The sequence below is a fragment of the Dendrobates tinctorius genome, unplaced genomic scaffold (genome assembly GCF_039654945.1).
Source record: "Dendrobates tinctorius isolate UK_male_01 unplaced genomic scaffold, ASM3965494v1 ptg000015l, whole genome shotgun sequence".
Classification (NCBI taxonomy): Eukaryota; Metazoa; Chordata; class Amphibia; order Anura; family Dendrobatidae; genus Dendrobates; species Dendrobates tinctorius.
The window spans coordinates 19,934,495-19,952,679 of NW_027361683.1; the positions used below are offsets into that span (position 1 = coordinate 19,934,495).

Here is an 18,185-nt window from a genome sequence, read left to right on the forward strand (position 1 = left end):
GCTCTTTTCTGAACTTGCTCCAGTTTGTTGATGTCTTTTTTAAAATGTGGTGCCCAAAACTGGACACAATATTCCAGATGAGGTCTGACCAAAGAGGAGTAGAGGGAAATAATGACTTCACGTGATCTAGACTGTATGCTTCTGTTAATACATCCAGCGTCGGACTGGAACACCTTGGGCCCACCAGAGAAAATCATTCTTGGGGCCCACTATGTAGCTGCATAGAGTTAAATACCAGACCACCAATTATGCGGTAAAACACGCTAATATCCGGGTATAAGGTTGTACATGTCTTAATTATGTAGCAGGAGTTGGGGTAGCCCCCTCATAGAATATAAAGCAGCCCCCTCACATAGTATAATGCAGCCATCTCATAGAATATAAGGCAGCCATCTCATAGAATATAATACTGCCCCCCTCATAGGGAATAATGCACCCCTCATAGGGTATAATGCACCCCCTCATAGGGTATAATACTGCCCCCCTCATAGGGTATAATACTGCCCCCCTCATAGGGAATAATGCACCCCCTCATAGGGAATAATGCACCCCCTCATAGGGAATAATGCACCCCCTCATAGGGAATAATGCACCCCCTCATAGGGTATAATGCTGCCCCCTCATAGGGTATAATACTGCCCCCCTCATAGGGTATAATACTGCCCCCCTCATAGGGAATAATGCACCCCCTCATAGGGTATAATGCTGCCTCCTCATAGGGTATAATACTGCCCCCTCATAGGGTATAATACTGCCCCCCTCATAGGGTATAATACTGCCCCCCTCATAGGGAATAATGCACCCCCTCATAGGGTATAATGCTGCCCCCCTCATAGGGTATAATGCTGCCCTCCTCATAGGGTATAATGCTGCCTCCTCATAGGGTATAATAATGCCCCCCTCATAGGGTATAATAATGCCCCCCTCATAGGGTATAATAATGCCCCCCTCATAGGGTATAATAATGCCCCCCTCATAGGGAATAATGCTGCCTCCTCATAGGGTATAATGCTATATAGATATATAGATATAGAGTTAGATAGATATAGATAGAAAGATAGATGTAGAAATAGATAGATATAGAGATAGAAAGTAGATAATGGATAGATATAGATAGAAAGATTCATAGAGATAGATAGAGATAGATAGAGATAGATAGAGATAGATAGAGATAGATAGAGATAGATAGAGATAGAAAGATAGATATAGAAAGAAATATAGATAGATCGATATAGAGATAGATAGAAAATAGATAATGGATAGATAGATATAGAGATAGATGGCTATAGATACAAAGATATAGGGATAGATAGATAATAGATAGAGATAGATAATAGATAGAGATATACAGATATAATAATAATAATAATAATAATAATAATAATAATAATAATAATAATAATAATAATATAGACATATATAGATAGATATAGAGATAAATATATATAGATAGATGGCTATAAATAAAAATAGATATAGAGATATATAGAGATAGATAGATATAGAGATAATAGATATAGAGATAGATATAGAGATAGATATAGAGATAGATATAGAGATAATAGCTATATATAGAGATATGTATAGAGATAGATAGATATAGAGTTAGAAAGATAGATATAGAGAGATATAGAGATAGATAGAGATAGATGGATAGATAGATATAGATAATAGAGATAATAGATAGATATAATAGATAGATATAGAGATAGATATAGAGATAGATGGATAGATCAATAGATAGATAGATAAAGAGCGAGAGATAGAGATTGATAGATAATGAGATATAGAGATATAGTGTTAGAAAGATAGATATGGATATAGAGAACAGATATAGAGATAGATAGATATAGAGATAATATATAGATAGATAGATATAGAGATAATATATAGATAGCTATAGAGAGAGATATAGAGAGAAACAGATATATATATATATATATAGAGATAGATATAGAAATAGATAGGTAGATAGATATAGAGATAATAGATATAGAGATAGAGAGAGCGGTAGATAGAGAGATAGATATAGAGAGATAGATACAGAGATCGATAAATAGAGAGATAGATATAGATAATAGATAGAGATAGATATATAAAGATAGATAATAAATATAGAGATAGGTAGATATAGATAATAGAGATAGCTAGATAGATAGACATAATAGATAGATATAGATAGATATAGATAGAAAGATAGATGTAGAGATAGAAAGATAGATATAGAGATAGAGCGATAGATAGAGATAGATATAGATAATAGATAGAGATAAATAGATAGATAGAGAAAGATAGATAGATATAGAGATAGATATAGAGATAGAAAGATAGATAGATATACAGAGAGATAGATAGAGATAGAGATAATAGATATAGAGATAGATATATATAGAGAGATAGATACAGAGAAAAGATATAGAGATAAATAGATAAAGATAGATAGATATATAGATATAGAGATATAGAGATAGAAAGACAGATAAAGAGAGAGAGCGATAGATAGATATACAGAGAGATAGATATAGAGATAGATAGAGATATATAGATAGATAGCTATAGAGATAGATATAGAGAGAAATAGAGATAGATTTATAGATATAGATAGATATAGAGATAGAGCGATAGATAGCGAGATATATAGATATAGAGATAGATAGATACAGAGAAAAGATATAGAGATAGATAACGGATAGATAAATAGATAGATAGGTATAGAGATAGATAGATATAGATATTAGATAGAGATATATATAGATAAAGATAGATAGATATAGATGGTAGCTAGATAGATAATAAATATAGAGATAATAGATATAGAGATAGATAGATATAGAGATAGAAAGATAGATATAAAGATAGATATAGATATAGATAGATATAGATAATAGATAGAGATAGATATAGAAATAGATAGAGATAGATATAGAAATAGATAGATATAGATAATAGATAGAGATAGATATAGATAATAGATAGAGATAGAAAGATAGATATAAGAGAGATAGAGAGAGAGATATATAGAGAAATAGAGATAGATAGATAGAGAGAGCGAGAGATATAAAAAAAAAAAACCAAAACACGATACTCACCTCTCCTCCTCGCTCCCACGCTGATCCCGGCCTCAGTGTCAGGAGCTGTCCCCTCTGCCAGACACACAGCGGGTGCGCGATGTAGTGACGTCATCGCGCACTGGCTGTGAGTCAGGAGCAGAGAGGACTGAGGGCGGCGCCGGCCCTGATTTACAGCTTACTGGGCTGGGGGCGGGGCCTCTGGGGGTGGAGACCTGAAATGAGATTCACTGCTTCGCAGTGAATATTCATTTCTCTTTAGCAGCGGGGACAGGGGCTCCTGCCTCCTGACACCCGCTGCTGCTCCGCTGGCAGGGGCCCCCATAGCAGCTGCATGGTGTGCGACACACCACTGGCTGGGGGCCCCTGGAGCAGCGGGGGCCCTAGGCAACTGCTGGCCCTGTATGCCAGCAGGTGCCAGGGCCCACCGGAGAATCCTCCGGTTCCCCGGTGGGCCAGTCCGACGCTGAATACATCCTAGAATTGCATTTGCCTTTTTTGCTGCTTCATCACACTGTTGACTCATATTCAGTCTGTGATCTATTAGTATACCCAAGTCTTTTTCACATGTGCTGTCACTTAGCCCTATTCCTCCCATTCTATATATGCTTTTTCATTTTTATTGCCCAGATGTAGTACTTTGCATTTCTCACTGTTAAAAACCATTCTGTTAGTTGCTGCCCACTTCTCCAGTTTATTTAAATCTTTTTGAATCCTCTCTCTCTTCTCTAGTATTAGCTATCCCTCCTAGCTTTGTGTCATCAGCAAATTTAATCAGTTTACCCTCAATTCCTTCATCTAAATCGTTGATAAAGATGTTGAACAATACAGGGCCGAGGACAGAGCCCTGTGGTACCCCACTTGAGACATTCTTCCTACTGGATGTGCAGCCATTTACGACCACTCTTTGTGTCCGATCACTAAGCCAGTTATGAATCCACCTAACAGTTGCCTTGTCCATTCCATACTTTGTCATTTTTTCAATAAGGATTGTATGAGAGACTTTGTCAAATGCTTTGCTGAAGTCAAGATATACTATATCTACAGCATTTCCTTGATCCACCCAATCAGTGATACCGTCATAGAAGGAAATTAGGTTAGTCTGACATGACTTATTAGTTACAAACCCATGCTGACTCTGTTTAATCACTTCATTCTTATCCAGGTATTGACATACATGTTGTTTAATAATTTGTTCAAAGATCTTTCCTGGTATAGAAGTCAGACTCACCGGCCTATAGTTGCCTGGGTCCACCTTCTTCCCCTTTTTGAAGATAGGAACAACATTTGCTCTTCTCCAGTCTTCTGGCACTTCTCCTGTTCTCCAAGAATTTTCAAAGATTATGGAGAGGGGTTCAAAAATTTCTTCTGCTATCTCCTTCAGTACTCTGGGGTGTAATTCATCTGGACCTGGAGACTTGAATTTATTTAGGTTAGCTAAGTGTTTCCTCACTATCTTTCTGTTTATAGATATCCTGGATTCTTCTATTCCCTTAATAGGACAGTGAAGAATAGTTGATGTTACATTTCTTTTCTGAGAGAAAACAGATGCAAAATAGGAATTTAAAAGTTCGGCCTTCTCAACATTCTGTCTTACCATTTCATCCTTTTCATCCTGTAAAAATCCTACAGCATCTTTGAATTTTCTTTTACTTTTGACATATCCCCAAAATCCTTTACTATTGCTTTTGACATCTCTTGCAAGCCTCAATTCATTGTCAGCTTTAGATAATCTGATTTGTGCCCTGCAGGTTCTGCAGACAGCATTATATTCTTCTTTAGATATGCCTCCCTCTTTCCATTTTATAAACATTTTTTTCTTCCTTTTTAGTCTCATTGACAGTTACAAGAATTGTTTGATTGCAGTGATTGCCTCAAAAGGTTGTGCAACAAAATATTAACTTAAGGGTACCATCATTTCTGTCCCGTCCTATTTCATGAGTTTTAATTTTTTTTTAAATTCTATGGAAGCATGGTTGAAAAGCAATATCTGACTTTCATTCGTTCATTTTCATAGATTTTTGATTAATTATTACTTTTGTCAGATTCGAGTTATTTCTGTGACCATTGTGGGTTTTTCTGTCAGTAAACGAGGGGTACCAACAATTTTGACGGTGTGTATCTATAGGAATGCTTTCCAAAAGAAATAGAGCACATCACGCCAAACGTTTTAAACAAGGACCTTTTTGAGTGTGACGGAAAGGAACTGACCATAGTCAGAACTATACTATGACTATATGTCATATGTATGGAGACTTTTGTACGATCTTGGAGAATATTGCACGTTTTGCTTATTTAAATGCATGGTCCACTATTTTGCTCCATTTTGTAATACAAACTGCCTGGTGGAAAGATAGCCATCCATGTGTGGAGAATGACTGAAAGCGCTGTAAATGTGTCCCGTTGGAGTTCCTCTTTAATAGGCTCTACTGATTACACAGGAAAGACGGACACTGCCAGGTTTTAAAACTTTAACAGAAATACAGACTAGTGAATAGATTCAACAATGAATGACAAGAACGTGTAAACATTTAGCAAAAGGCCTAATAACAATAAAGCTTCTGTGCAGAGATATTCTACAATACATTATTAGGTTTCCCCTTTCTACACAAAAAAATTAAAAATAACTTGCAGGGACATGAAAACAAACATAAACATAGACATAGGTCATCATGAATTGCTGAGGGGTTTTAAATCTCCATTCTGATTGCAGGTCCGGAAACAGGAGCTCAAAGAATTTGTAAAAGCAAAGGGCACAATGAAATCACGTCATATACCAAGACTGCATATGCAGTAAACATTTCCTGCTTTTAGAGAAAGGTTTCTTATCACGTCATACTAATAAATTGCTCTTTTCATACAGCTTTTTCCGATACTAAACATTTTATGATGCTTAGAGCTCTGTAATCCCTAGAATATTTCCATTTACTATACACAGTACATGCAGTAGTACCATTACTCAACATTAAACTTGAGTCCTGTTCTCCCTCATGCCGACAGCTATCTAGATCTTTCTCGAATATGTTTTCAAGTGGTAATGATAGATATGACGTCAGGATATAAAAAGAAACAAACTGCATTGTTAATTAATCAAGCAATTAAACTATATTAGATCATGTAACACTGCGGTTGATAGACTCGTTGCTTTTTTAACCTACGGTATACAAGTAAAACTTCACTAAATTTGGAGCTTCGCTGTAAGTGCATTGTTTCTGTCACCAGATCTAACAGTATCATTTCTATATGGCATGAAATAAGTTGCCTAGCCCTGTTGAGGATGGTGTACTTAGTTTGCAAATCCATCCCAGAATGACTATAATCCTTTCTGAACACTCAGCATTTTACGAGTACAGCCATTCACTGTAATCAGGCTGTAATCCATATCTCCAACCCAGGGACGACGTCACCACCTGGGCAAGCGCCAGAGCCCTGAGCAAACAAAGATGCCCAATCGCCGTCGGGGACACCAGCACCCTATGGGGCCCCTGCTTTAAACTGTTTGCAATCCTTACCGCTCCTCGTTCCCCGCAGGTCCTGTCTCTTCTGCGTCTTATGACTCAGTGACATCTCAGAGCAGAGGACACAATGACATCACTACAGCGTGCCCTCTTGTCCTGACATCTCAGTGCAGAGAGGCAGAAGAGACAGGGTCTGTGGCTAGTGAGAAATACTGAGTATTTGACTATTTATTTTTTTTAAATATATGGAGCATTATACGGGGCCCACACTGTGCAGCGCATCATTATACGGGGCCCACACTGTGCAGCGCATCATTATACGGGGCCCACACTGTGCAGAGCATCATTATACGGGGCCCACACTGTGCAGAGCATCATTATACGGGGCCCACACTGTGCAGAGCATCATTATACGGGGCCCACACTGTGCAGAGCATCATTATACGGGGCCCACACTGTGCAGAGCATCATTATACGGGGCCCACACTGTGCAGAGCATCATTATACGGGGCCCACACTGTGCAGAGCATCATTATACGGGGCCCACACTGTGCAGAGCATCATTATACGGGGCCCACACTGTGCAGCGCATCATTATACGGGGCCCACACTGTGCAGAGCATCATTATACGGGGCCCACACTGTGCAGAGCATCATTATACGGGGCCCACACTGTGCAGAGCATCATTATACGGGGCCCACACTGTGCAGAGCATCATTATACGGGGCCCACACTGTGCAGAGCATCATTATACGGGGCCCACACTGTGCAGAGCATCATTATACGGGGCCCACACTGTGCAGAGCATCATTATACGGGGCCCACACTGTGCAGAGCATCATTATACGGGGCCCACACTGTGCAGAGCATCATTATACGGGGCCCACACTGTGCAGAGCATCATTATACGGGGCCCACACTGTGCAGAGCATCATTATACGGGGCCCACACTGTACAGAGCATCATTATACGGGGTCCACACTGTGCAGAGCATCATTATACGGGGCCCACACTGTGCAGAGCATCATTATACGGGGCCCACACTGTGCAGAGCATCATTATACGGGGCCCACACTGTACAGAGCATCATTATACGGGGCCCACACTGTGCAGAGCATCATTATACGGGGCCCACACTGTGCAGAGCATCATTATACGGGGCCCACACTGTGCAGAGCATCATTATACGGGGCCCACACTGTGCAGAGCATCATTATACGGGGCCCACACTGTGCAGAGCATCATTATACGGGGCCCACACTGTGCAGAGCATCATTATACGGGGCCCACACTGTGCAGAGCATCATTATACGGGGCCCACACTGTGCAGAGCATCATTATACGGGGCCCACACTGTGCAGAGCATCATTATACGGGGCCCACACTGTGCAGAGCATCATTATACGGGGTCCACACTGTGCAGAGCATCATTATACGGGGCCCACACTGTGCAGAGCATCATTATACGGGGCCCACACTGTGCAGAGCATCATTATACGGGGCCCACACTGTGCAGAGCATCATTATACGGGGCCCACACTGTGCAGAGCATCATTATACGGGGCCCACACTGTGCAGAGCATCATTATACGGGGCCCACACTGTGCAGAGCATCATTATACGGGGCCCACACTGTGCAGAGCATCATTATACGGGGCCCACACTGTGCAGAGCATCATTATACGGGGCCCACACTGTGCAGAGCATCATTATACGGGGCCCACACTGTGCAGAGCATCATTATACGGGGCCCACACTGTGCTGAGCATCATTATACGGGGCCCACACTGTGCTGAGCATCATTATACGGGGCCCATACTGTGCTGAGCATCATTATACGGGGCCCATACTGTGCAGAGCATCATTATACGGGGCCCATACTGTGCTGAGCATCATTATACGGGGCCCATACTGTGCTGAGCATCATTATATGGGGCCCATACTGTGCTGACCATCATTACATGGGGCCCATACTGTGCAGAGCCTCATTACATGGGGCCCATACTGTACAGAGCCTCATTACATGGGGCCCATACTGTGCAGAGCATCATTATATGGGGTCATTATTGTGCTGAGCATCATTATATGGGGCCCATACTATACAGAGCCTCATTACATGGGCCCATACTGTACAGGGCATCATTATATGGGGCCCATACTGTACAGAGCATCATAATATTGGGGTCCACACTGTACAGAGCATCATTATATGGGGTCAACACTGTACAGGGCATCATAATATTGGGTTCCATACTGTATGGTGCTCATTCTGTATGGTGCATATGGGCATTCTGTATAGAGCATTATATGGGAGTAACAGCAAAGATAGATACAGCATGGAGTAATACATCCTAATTTTTATTAATAATTATTAAAACCAAGGTACAAACAATTCAATAAATACCTTTGGTATAAATAGCCTTATCCTACAAGCGGATGTTGATATGCTGCTCTTCTGTATAGAGCATTATATGGTGTCCATTATTCTGTACTTGCAGCGGCATGCTATTCCATCCGGTTTGTGTTTAGTTGGACCATCATTTATTTTTCAACAGGACAATGACCTCAAACCCACCTCCAGGCTGTGTAAGGGCTATTTGACCAAGAAGGAGAGTGATGGGGTGCTATGCCAGATGACCTGGCCTCCACAGTCACCAGACCTGAACCCAATCGAGATGGTTATGGGTTCCATTATTCTGTACAGCGCATTATACGGGGTCCATTATTCTGTACTGAACATTATTTTGGGGTCCATTATTCTGTATGGAGCATTATACAGGGTCCATTATTCTGTACGGAGCCTTATATGGGATCCATTATTCTGTACGGAACATTATTTTGGCATCCATTCTGTATGGAGCATTATATGGAATCCATTATTCTGATGGAGCATTATATGGGGTCCATTATTCTGTATGGAGCATTATACGGGGTCCACTATTCTGTAAGGAGCATTATACGGGGGGGGGGGGGGTGGCTGCGGTGACATGGGGTCCCAGGGTCGCTACTGGAGGAGGTAGTAGTGGGGTGATGCTGCAGGCTGGGATGAGTGGATGTTACGATGTGTGGCGCGTCGTAGGTGTCTGGTGCTGCTGCCCGGGGCTGCGGGTGCCCAGTGGGGTTCGGCGCTGCTGCCCGATGCTGCTTCGGGTGTGTCTCCGGTGCTGCCAGGGCTCTGCCGACATTTTGTGAAAGTCCAGAGCCCCAGCAGTTCCATGGTTTCCTGTGCGGTGGACTCCAGGTAAATGGCACCAAGATGAAGAGATGAGATTTCAGCGTTGAAACCTGGCAGCACCTGAGACACAACCGCAGCAGCACCAGGCACCCGCAACAGTACCGTATACCCCCGAAGCACCACCAGACACCCCCCCTCATCCCAGTCTGGGGCCTGCAGCAACAGTACCGGAAAAAGTGCGTCTTATAATCCGAAAAATAAGGTACTTATTTTCCACCATAATTTGCAAAATAAATCTTGCCAAACCAGACAAGGTGATTTTCTCAATGTGTTTTCTCATTTTGACTCTCATAGTTGTGGTCTAACTATGATGTTAATTACAGGCCTCTCATCTTTTTAAGTGGGAGAACTTGCACAATTGGTGGCTGTCTAAATACTTTTTTTCCCCAACTGTATATCAGGTCCATTATTCTGTATGGAACAATATATAGGGCTCAATCTGTATGGAGCACTATATGGGGCTCATTATGCTGTATGGAGCAATATATGGGGCTCATACTGTATAGAGCAATATATGGGGCTCAATTATAATGTATGGAGCAATATATGGGGCTCATTATACTGTATAGAGCAATATATGGGGCTCAATTATACTGTATAGAGCAATATGTGAGGCTCATTAAACTGTATAGAAGACTATGTGTTACCCGTAATACACTGTGGAGAAATATACTGTCCGGTCTAAAAAGAAAAAAACTTTTGAATTCCCCCAGGCAGGGCTGTGGAGTCGGAGCTTATTTTGGTGGAGTCGGAGTTGGAGTCGGCATAAAATGGACCGACTCCTAAAATATATAATAAATTGGGTACAGTAGTTCAGTGCAGAATGTGCTGAATATTTTTTCATAGGAATTTTGGAAAGTTATGAAATGTCCTATAAATGACTGTTCTATTCCTGATGTAAGGCTACATTCTCACACAGCGTTTTTCCTGCGTTTTTTGAGGATACGTTTTTCAGTTGCAAAAGCAGATCTGCTTTTTAAAAACCGCATCACCTGAAAGGTTTTTGAGCTCATAGCTAATGTTTTCAATAGCAAAAGCAGATTAGAAATCTGCTCTATATATCCATATCTGTCTATCCATATCATATCTGTACCAAAAAGAATGAAAGCCGGATAGCACACAGACTAACACTCCTTTTTTTTTTTTTAGCACCAGTCAGGTACACCTCACAGCTGCCCAAAAGGACGCCCAGGACAGGCATTGTTCGTCTTCAGTTACACATCAACATCAATTGATAGTTGGAATACATATACTGCATTCATCACCACATCTTCTTAAGGTGCAGGCTTTATTTTCAAGTGCAGGTGCGTGCAGTATGAGGTTCTGCAGCAGCTGAGGTGTGCAGCATGAAATTCTGCTGAACAGTATGAGGTTCTGACACCCCCCCCCCAAGGTTTGATCCTGGCTACGCCCATAGTGTGAATGTAGCTTGAGGATCCAGGCTTTATCTTAGCCGAGATAAGTCATAGTGTGTGTGTTATATATATATATATATATATATATATATATATATATATATATACACACACACACACACACACATACATACACACACATACAGTATATATATGTCTGAGGAGTCCAAATTTGAGATCTTTGGTTCCAACCACCATGTCTTTGTGCGACGCAGAAAAGGTGAACGGATGGACTCCACATGCCTGGTTCCCACCGTGAAGCATGGAGGAGGTGGTGTGATGGTGTGGGGGTGCTTTGCTGGTAACACTGTTGGGGATTTATTCAAAACTGAAGGCATACTGAACCAGCATGGCTACCACAGCAACTTGCAGCGGCATGCTATTCCATCCGGTTTGTGTTTAGTTGGACCATCATTTATTTTTCAACAGGACAATGACCTCAAACCCACCTCCAGGCTGTGTAAGGGCTATTTGACCAAGAAGGAGAGTGATGGGGTGCTATGCCAGATGACCTGGCCTCCACAGTCACCAGACCTGAACCCAATCGAGATGGTTTGGGGTGAGCTGGACCGCAAAGTAAAGGCAAAAGGGCCAACAAGTGCTAAGCATCTCTGGGAACTTCTTCAAGACTGTGGGAAGACCATTTCCAGTGACTACCTCTTGAAGCTCATCAAGAGAATGCCAAGAGTGTGCAAAGCAGTAATCAAAGCAAAAGGTGGCTACTTTGAAGAACCTAGAATATAAGACATATTTTCAGTTGTCTCACACTTTTTTGTTAATTATATAATTCCACATGTGTTAATTCATAGTTTTGATGCCTTCAGAGTGAATCTACAATTTTCATAGTCATGAAAATAAAGAAAACTCTTTGAATGAGGTGTGTCCAAACTTTTGATCTGTACTATATATATATGTAATCGATATTACATAGTGTATGACATTTACAATTTATTACAGTTTTTTGTGTTCTAAAGTTGTATTCCAATAAATAGATAATGTTCTATCTAAATATCTTGATTATTGGATCATAGAAATGACTAAATGTCTGATGTTCACATTGTACTACAATAAATTTTTCACTTAAATATAAGCAATATATGTTGGAGTCGTGGAGTCGGTGTAAGGGAAATTGAGGAGTCGGAGTCGCAGGTTTGGCTTACCAACTCCACAGCCCTGCCCCCAGGGCGCACACAGTGCACTGCGAGGATTTGCCAGTTTCTGAGCTATTGTAAAATTTACACTAAATATCATTCATGTAATGTAAGATGTTAAATCTTTCGTATTCCACTATACCTATATTTCTCTGCCGTATCTGTGCATCATATATCATGGTATCTGGAGCCTGTCCTGCTCCAAGCACCTAGTTTGATTGCAAAGTTCTTTTCACAGTCGTCCTCCCTGACCCCGAAATCTTGCTCATGCTCAGTAGAAGCTGCACTCTCCAAAGAACTGCAGTGAGATGGAGCCAGTCTTACCCTGCTGCAGTCTCAGTTGGTATTAAGTTTCTAACACCATCTGCTGCAAGAACTAAGTTCACCAAGGGTAATACCACATATGTGAATATCTATGATACAACATGGTAGATTTTCCCAGACTTTAGGAAGGTCTTGGTTGTCATTCACAGCGCTGGGAGGTGATGAGGGATGGTGGGGAAACTTGTGGGAATGGCAGAGAAGGGAGATGAAATGCAATATTGATGAAGTAAAAGCCTGCTGCAACAACAGTAAAAGCCTGCTGCAACAACCCCTTAACTTGATTTAGATATTTGCCGGGAAACAGAAATAAACTTAAAAAAAACAAAACAAAAAAAAACAATGAAGTTTAGAAACATTGCGCAGTGAGTAGTGTTTAAGAAGCTTGACATTGTGGTGACATTAGATGGGCATGGTTATTCTACTGACAGATCCAATTTTAGAACAAAACAACCTTAAATTACCCATACATTAGTGGATATAAGCTGTCTAATATAATCAAGATAAATTGCTGTTTCTGGAACAGCGATACATATGCAACAATAATTCTGTAAAGGGGTGTGAATGTTACTTGCTAATTTAGAGAGTGTAGCAGAAATGTTGTGAATCAATTCACAGGTCCAGCCATCTGTGGCCATCGAACAGGAGCCTTACAAAGCTCCTCTTATCTGCCCGCAACTAACGTCCTACTTTTGATTAGTAAGACTAGCACCACAGTGGATGTGCGTCACACGCTGCAACAATGACGTCGTGCCAGGATAGCTAATATAAAGAGGAGCCAGGGATGCCCTTAGTAAAAACGTGGCTTGCAGAGCTCCCATCCGGTGTCAACAGATTGCAACGTGGACTCTGAACCAGCCCTGCAAATCGATATGCACCATCTCTAGTATGTAGTAATGTAATGCCATGTTCCTACTTGCAGGATCCAACATATTCATGTATAAATTTAAAGATTGCCTTGAAGTGCCTATTTGACGCTTTTTTATCATAAAAATGCCAATTGTTGCTCTGTACATCGCATACCACACTTGTCACAAAGTAGTCACTGGCTGTTCCCCAACCCCCAAAAGCCATATGTTTAAAGTTTTCACCTTTCTTGTTCTTCTCTCTCCCTCCTCTCCTGCTCCTCCTTCTCTCTTTGCTCCCTTGCCTGCCGTCTCTTCTCTGCAAGTAGACGGGCAGCCTCCTCTTTATCAGTTGTGCCCGCCATTGGCTTGCTTGGAGAGGGAGCTGGGGAAGACACATTCACTGTAGCAGAAATAGGCATGACGGCTTGTGCAGGAGTAGCAGCACTTGAAACTGTAGCTGAATTGTCTGGAATATAAAAAGGTACTGTTTTAATAAAATATTTACAGAGAGACACAATTAAGATGATGGTAGACATCCAGCTGCCAGATACAAACCTATATTTGGTGTGAAGCTAGAAGAGGCACTTTCTGGTGGTTCCTGGGGTTTTGTTGATTCCTCCAGTTGAGGTGCAGGGGATGGCTGTCTCTCTTTGTCAACATAGTGTTCTGCTTTCTTCTCTTTGACCTTTCCTGGCGTCTTCTCTTCCTTTAGTTTATCTGTCTTCGCTTTAGACTTGGGTGTCACCTGAGCACCCTTTGGGGAAGGTGGTTTTGGGGTTAGTGGTGCAGATGGACTTGGAAAAGGTGAAGCTGGCCGCCTGGTAGGGGTAGATGGCGAGGACGGGCGATTTTTAGACTTCAAACTGCAGAAATGGAAAGAAACCATTACAAACTGATTCCAAAGTAGACAAAAAAATGTGCCTTCTTTAGTAAGACTGACCTTTTGTCAGGTGTGGAGGATACGCGGCTTTTAGTTGCAGGAAGCGACTGGCGTTTTTTCAGGATACGTTCCCTACCTAAAGCACTTCTTTCACGTTCATTTTCTCTATCTTTCTCCTTCTTTTCTTTCTTTTTCTAAGGATTACAAGAGATTATTAATTAATCTGGCATATTTATAGCAAAGATGTTTTAAATCACTCCCATTTCTACAGCATGTAACATATTAAAGGCAAATAACTTCCTAGAAACTCAATGTGTTGATTTATGGTCTGATAACATATTTAATAGCTACTAGGCTTGTACTTTTAACTTAAAGGGAACCTGTCAGCAGGATTGTGCACAGTAACCTACACACAGTGTTATACTGATTGCAATGATGCCTTGGTTGATGAAATCAGTCTTGTGGTGGTGGTGTAATCTCTATTCTCAGTTTTGAGTTAATGAAATGCTCACGATTCCTGTGTGTGTGGGGGTCTTTATGTGGTGCTCTGCTTAGGTATTCATTTGTATGGCTTCTGACAGGTCACTGATCTCTCACTGACCTGCACCCTAGTTTACATAATGAATATTATATATACATACTGAGAAAAAAAAAAAAAAAAAAAAAAAAAAACACAGACAAAAAAAAACCCCCTCTTCTCCAGGCAGGTGCAGGCCGAGGCACCAGCGCTGCAGCATAATCCCATGTGTACTGTGCTTATAAATATTGTGGTTGAGGTTACCCTGATATATATATAAAAAAAAAATCCATTTGAAAATGGCGCCCAACACGACGATGCAGTAGCAGCTACCAATGCATATTGAAGTGATATGCTGCAGCGCAGGTGCCACCGCCGGCACTTGCCTGAAGAAGGTTTTTTGTTTTTTTTCCCTCAGTATGTACATGTAAACTAGGGGGCAAGTCAGTGAGGGATCAGTGACCTGTCAGAAGCCATGCACATGAATACCTAACCAGAGCTCCACATGAAGACCCCCCACAGCCATTCCCCGAAGCACAAGCATATCATTAACGCAAAACTGAACATAAAGATTACACTACAACCACAAGACGGATTTCATCAACAAAAGTATCATTTTAATCAGTATAACTACACCAACCTGAGACAGACTGTAGGTTACTGTGCACAATCCAGCTGACAGGTTCTCTTTAAATGAAGCCTCCAACATGTAAAGGCTACTTACTGGGGATGAATCATTCCTTTTCCTTGGCGTTACATCAGGACTGCCGGCTGTGGTCCTACGACGCTCTGAGCAGCGATGCTTTTGATTACTACATGGTGTAAGTGGACTTGCAGAGGCAGAACGGGGACATACATGGGCACCTGGTAAAGATATAAAAGTTATGAAAGTAAGAACACCAGAGAAAGAGGACTGAAGCGCAGTTTACCTACAGAAACACACTACTCAAACTCTTACTCAATTCTCTGCTGTTACCAGGGAGTGTTGCAGCACTGCGGCTTCGTGCTAGGAAGGACAAGGTGGGTGTCATCAGGCGGTCAACAATACTGCTCTCCCATGGGCTCAGCTGCAAGCTCCTGTCTGCCAAGAGATAAGCAGGTCAACACACCAAATAAATGACAGAAAGCAATTGTGAATAGGTAACAGGCACTAATGAATAGGTAGTGAAAATAAAAATACTAAATGTTATGAATATATTAAAAAATATTTCCATTATACAAAAAACGCTCACAGTTGAGAAAATGTGGATCAAATATGATTTAGTTCCCTATGTTTACCTATATCTGGCATTAGAAGCCATTCTGGAGCACAGGTAGAGATTTAAAATAGTAACTGTGCTGAAATTCTGGCTCAATTTGTGCCAAGAAACTGGGGTACATATCTTTTATTATGTGTTTAGTTATTTTTTTTAGGTCCTTTTAGACAGTTAAAAAAAGGAGTAAAATTGCATCACGTTTGTACAAAATATTATTCTAAACGTTATTCAATCAAGAGGTTATGTAAAGAAAAGTGTCCAACATTGCTATCAAGATGCGCCAAATCAACAATGTACATGCATAGATAGTACAGGAGGACAAGTGCTTTATGGCAGCCTAATAGATTGGCCGTTAACTGACAGTGAAATGTCAGATTATTACGGTCTCCAGAAAGTGATGGGAATATGACCCCTTCCCTCAGCAAATAACAGATAAGCTACATACAGTGTATTACCTGTGTGTATAGCGTGTGTAGTATGCATTATCTAGCCCTCCAGCAGGACAATAGCTCCTACCTTCTAATGTTAATATGTTACTGCTAATCCTGTCACAGTCTATACGGCAAAGCTAACAAATGATAAGTAGAAAACAGGAAACATTAGCTTTGTTCTCACTCTAGTGGCCAATTTGAAAACAAATATTTAAAGATGTTGGCTATATTCAATTCCCTTTAACATAGGCTACATGATATAGAAAATGTATACCTACTGCGAATGACAAAACGTATTCCTTTGTAACCAATATTTTTGGAGAACTGTAGTGACAAAGCTTAATGTTTCCTAGCACTTGACCACTCAGGTTTTATGGCATGACACGCTATAGTCACAGTGAAAAGATGATGTAGTCATGAATTGTGTCTTTCACTTGTATGAACATATCAATAGTTGGATAACATTGCTGCAGTTTTTCCACTTCAAGAGTTCAGATCCGCGGTAAGTCTAGTCGGATATTTACAAAAGAAAGGACAGGCCAGCAACTTCACTGTTCCACAATGACCAAGCTTCCTCCTCTGCTATCCGCCCTGGAAATAGTTGGGAGGCCAAATCTGGTAACTACATTCCAGAGAAACAGAAAGCAATCCACAGTCTTAAGAGTCTTTCAGCCGCAAGTTTTTATATATTGCCTTTTTCATTTGAATACACGGACTTGGCCATTAATAAAACTTCTTGAAAAAAGGGTCTGCACATCCTAAAGCAGATGTCGTCCTGCAGCAACACCCCAACTTGGTTGTGATCTTCAAGCAAGAAACCTCTAATTCAAAGCACACTGTAACATCCAGGGCATGCTGAAGTATAGGATGTCAGACCTAGGCAAGGTCTGCTGTTACACAAAGGAGGATGAGCCAACCCTGGAGAATTAGAAAACTTCCACAACACTTACTTCTGTTTGGTGAGTTCCATAAGGTGGCTGAGGATTTAGATAATCGCTTGTTGATTATTGAGTCTACATGCCTGGGAAGGTTTACGGCAGACACTGAGCATCTATTTACAGCTAAAGTTTAGGAGAAACAAGAAAAGCACAGCACAATACAATAAGTATCTGATTATTAGATCAGCCTTCTAGCCTACATGCAACGGCAACAACTACATTTATAGAGGTTTAGCCCCAGGCCCGACATACACATCACCACAGGAGTGTAGTTGGCTGGAAACATTACATAGCCATTCGCCTAAAAGCTCAAAGTCCAGCCTCCCTTATTAACATGCAACTATGACTAAACCCTAAGCAAATGTTAAGCGGCATCCAAAGAACTCCATGACAAACCATCAAAATCCAGCCTGTCCAATCCTTTTGTATTTTTTTCCCAGGATCAGATTTTAGGAGAATCGGAACGCTAATGTCAACGCCGAAAGATAATTACAAAGATTTCTTAAAAAGTACCTGTAATATATGCAGCACTTCCTTTATTTACTTACCACCTTTATGTCCTGAAGAGTTCGGATTTAACGCACCAGCCCATGACCATCGTTGCTGACGAATCTCTGCCCAAGTCTTCTTTGTGGTACGGCTGACGGCGGCTTCATATTTCTCCTA

The 18,185-nt window shown here is 41.2% G+C and overlaps 1 protein-coding gene across 7 annotated transcripts in view; it reads right to left on the reverse strand.

The window, feature by feature from the left end:
* MAP7D1 (MAP7 domain containing 1) overlaps positions 1 to 18,185 on the reverse strand; it is a 113,186-nt gene that overhangs the window by 12,391 nt on the left and 82,610 nt on the right. For 4 of the 7 annotated variants that reach the window (XM_073562746.1, XM_073562768.1, XM_073562738.1 and 1 more), the window contains 7 exons: positions 18,068 to 18,182; positions 17,532 to 17,642; positions 15,853 to 15,975; positions 15,619 to 15,758; positions 14,438 to 14,571; positions 14,053 to 14,360; positions 13,741 to 13,963 (listed from right to left, as the gene is read on the reverse strand). In XM_073562746.1, the coding sequence (XP_073418847.1) occupies positions 13,741 to 13,963; positions 14,053 to 14,360; positions 14,438 to 14,571; positions 15,619 to 15,758; positions 15,853 to 15,975; positions 17,532 to 17,642; positions 18,068 to 18,182 (1,154 nt within the window). The remainder of the gene's footprint in view (positions 1 to 13,740; positions 13,964 to 14,052; positions 14,361 to 14,437; positions 14,572 to 15,618; positions 15,759 to 15,852; positions 15,976 to 17,531; positions 17,643 to 18,067; positions 18,183 to 18,185) is intronic. The other 3 variants (XM_073562751.1, XM_073562760.1, XM_073562756.1) reach the window with 3 other exon arrangements.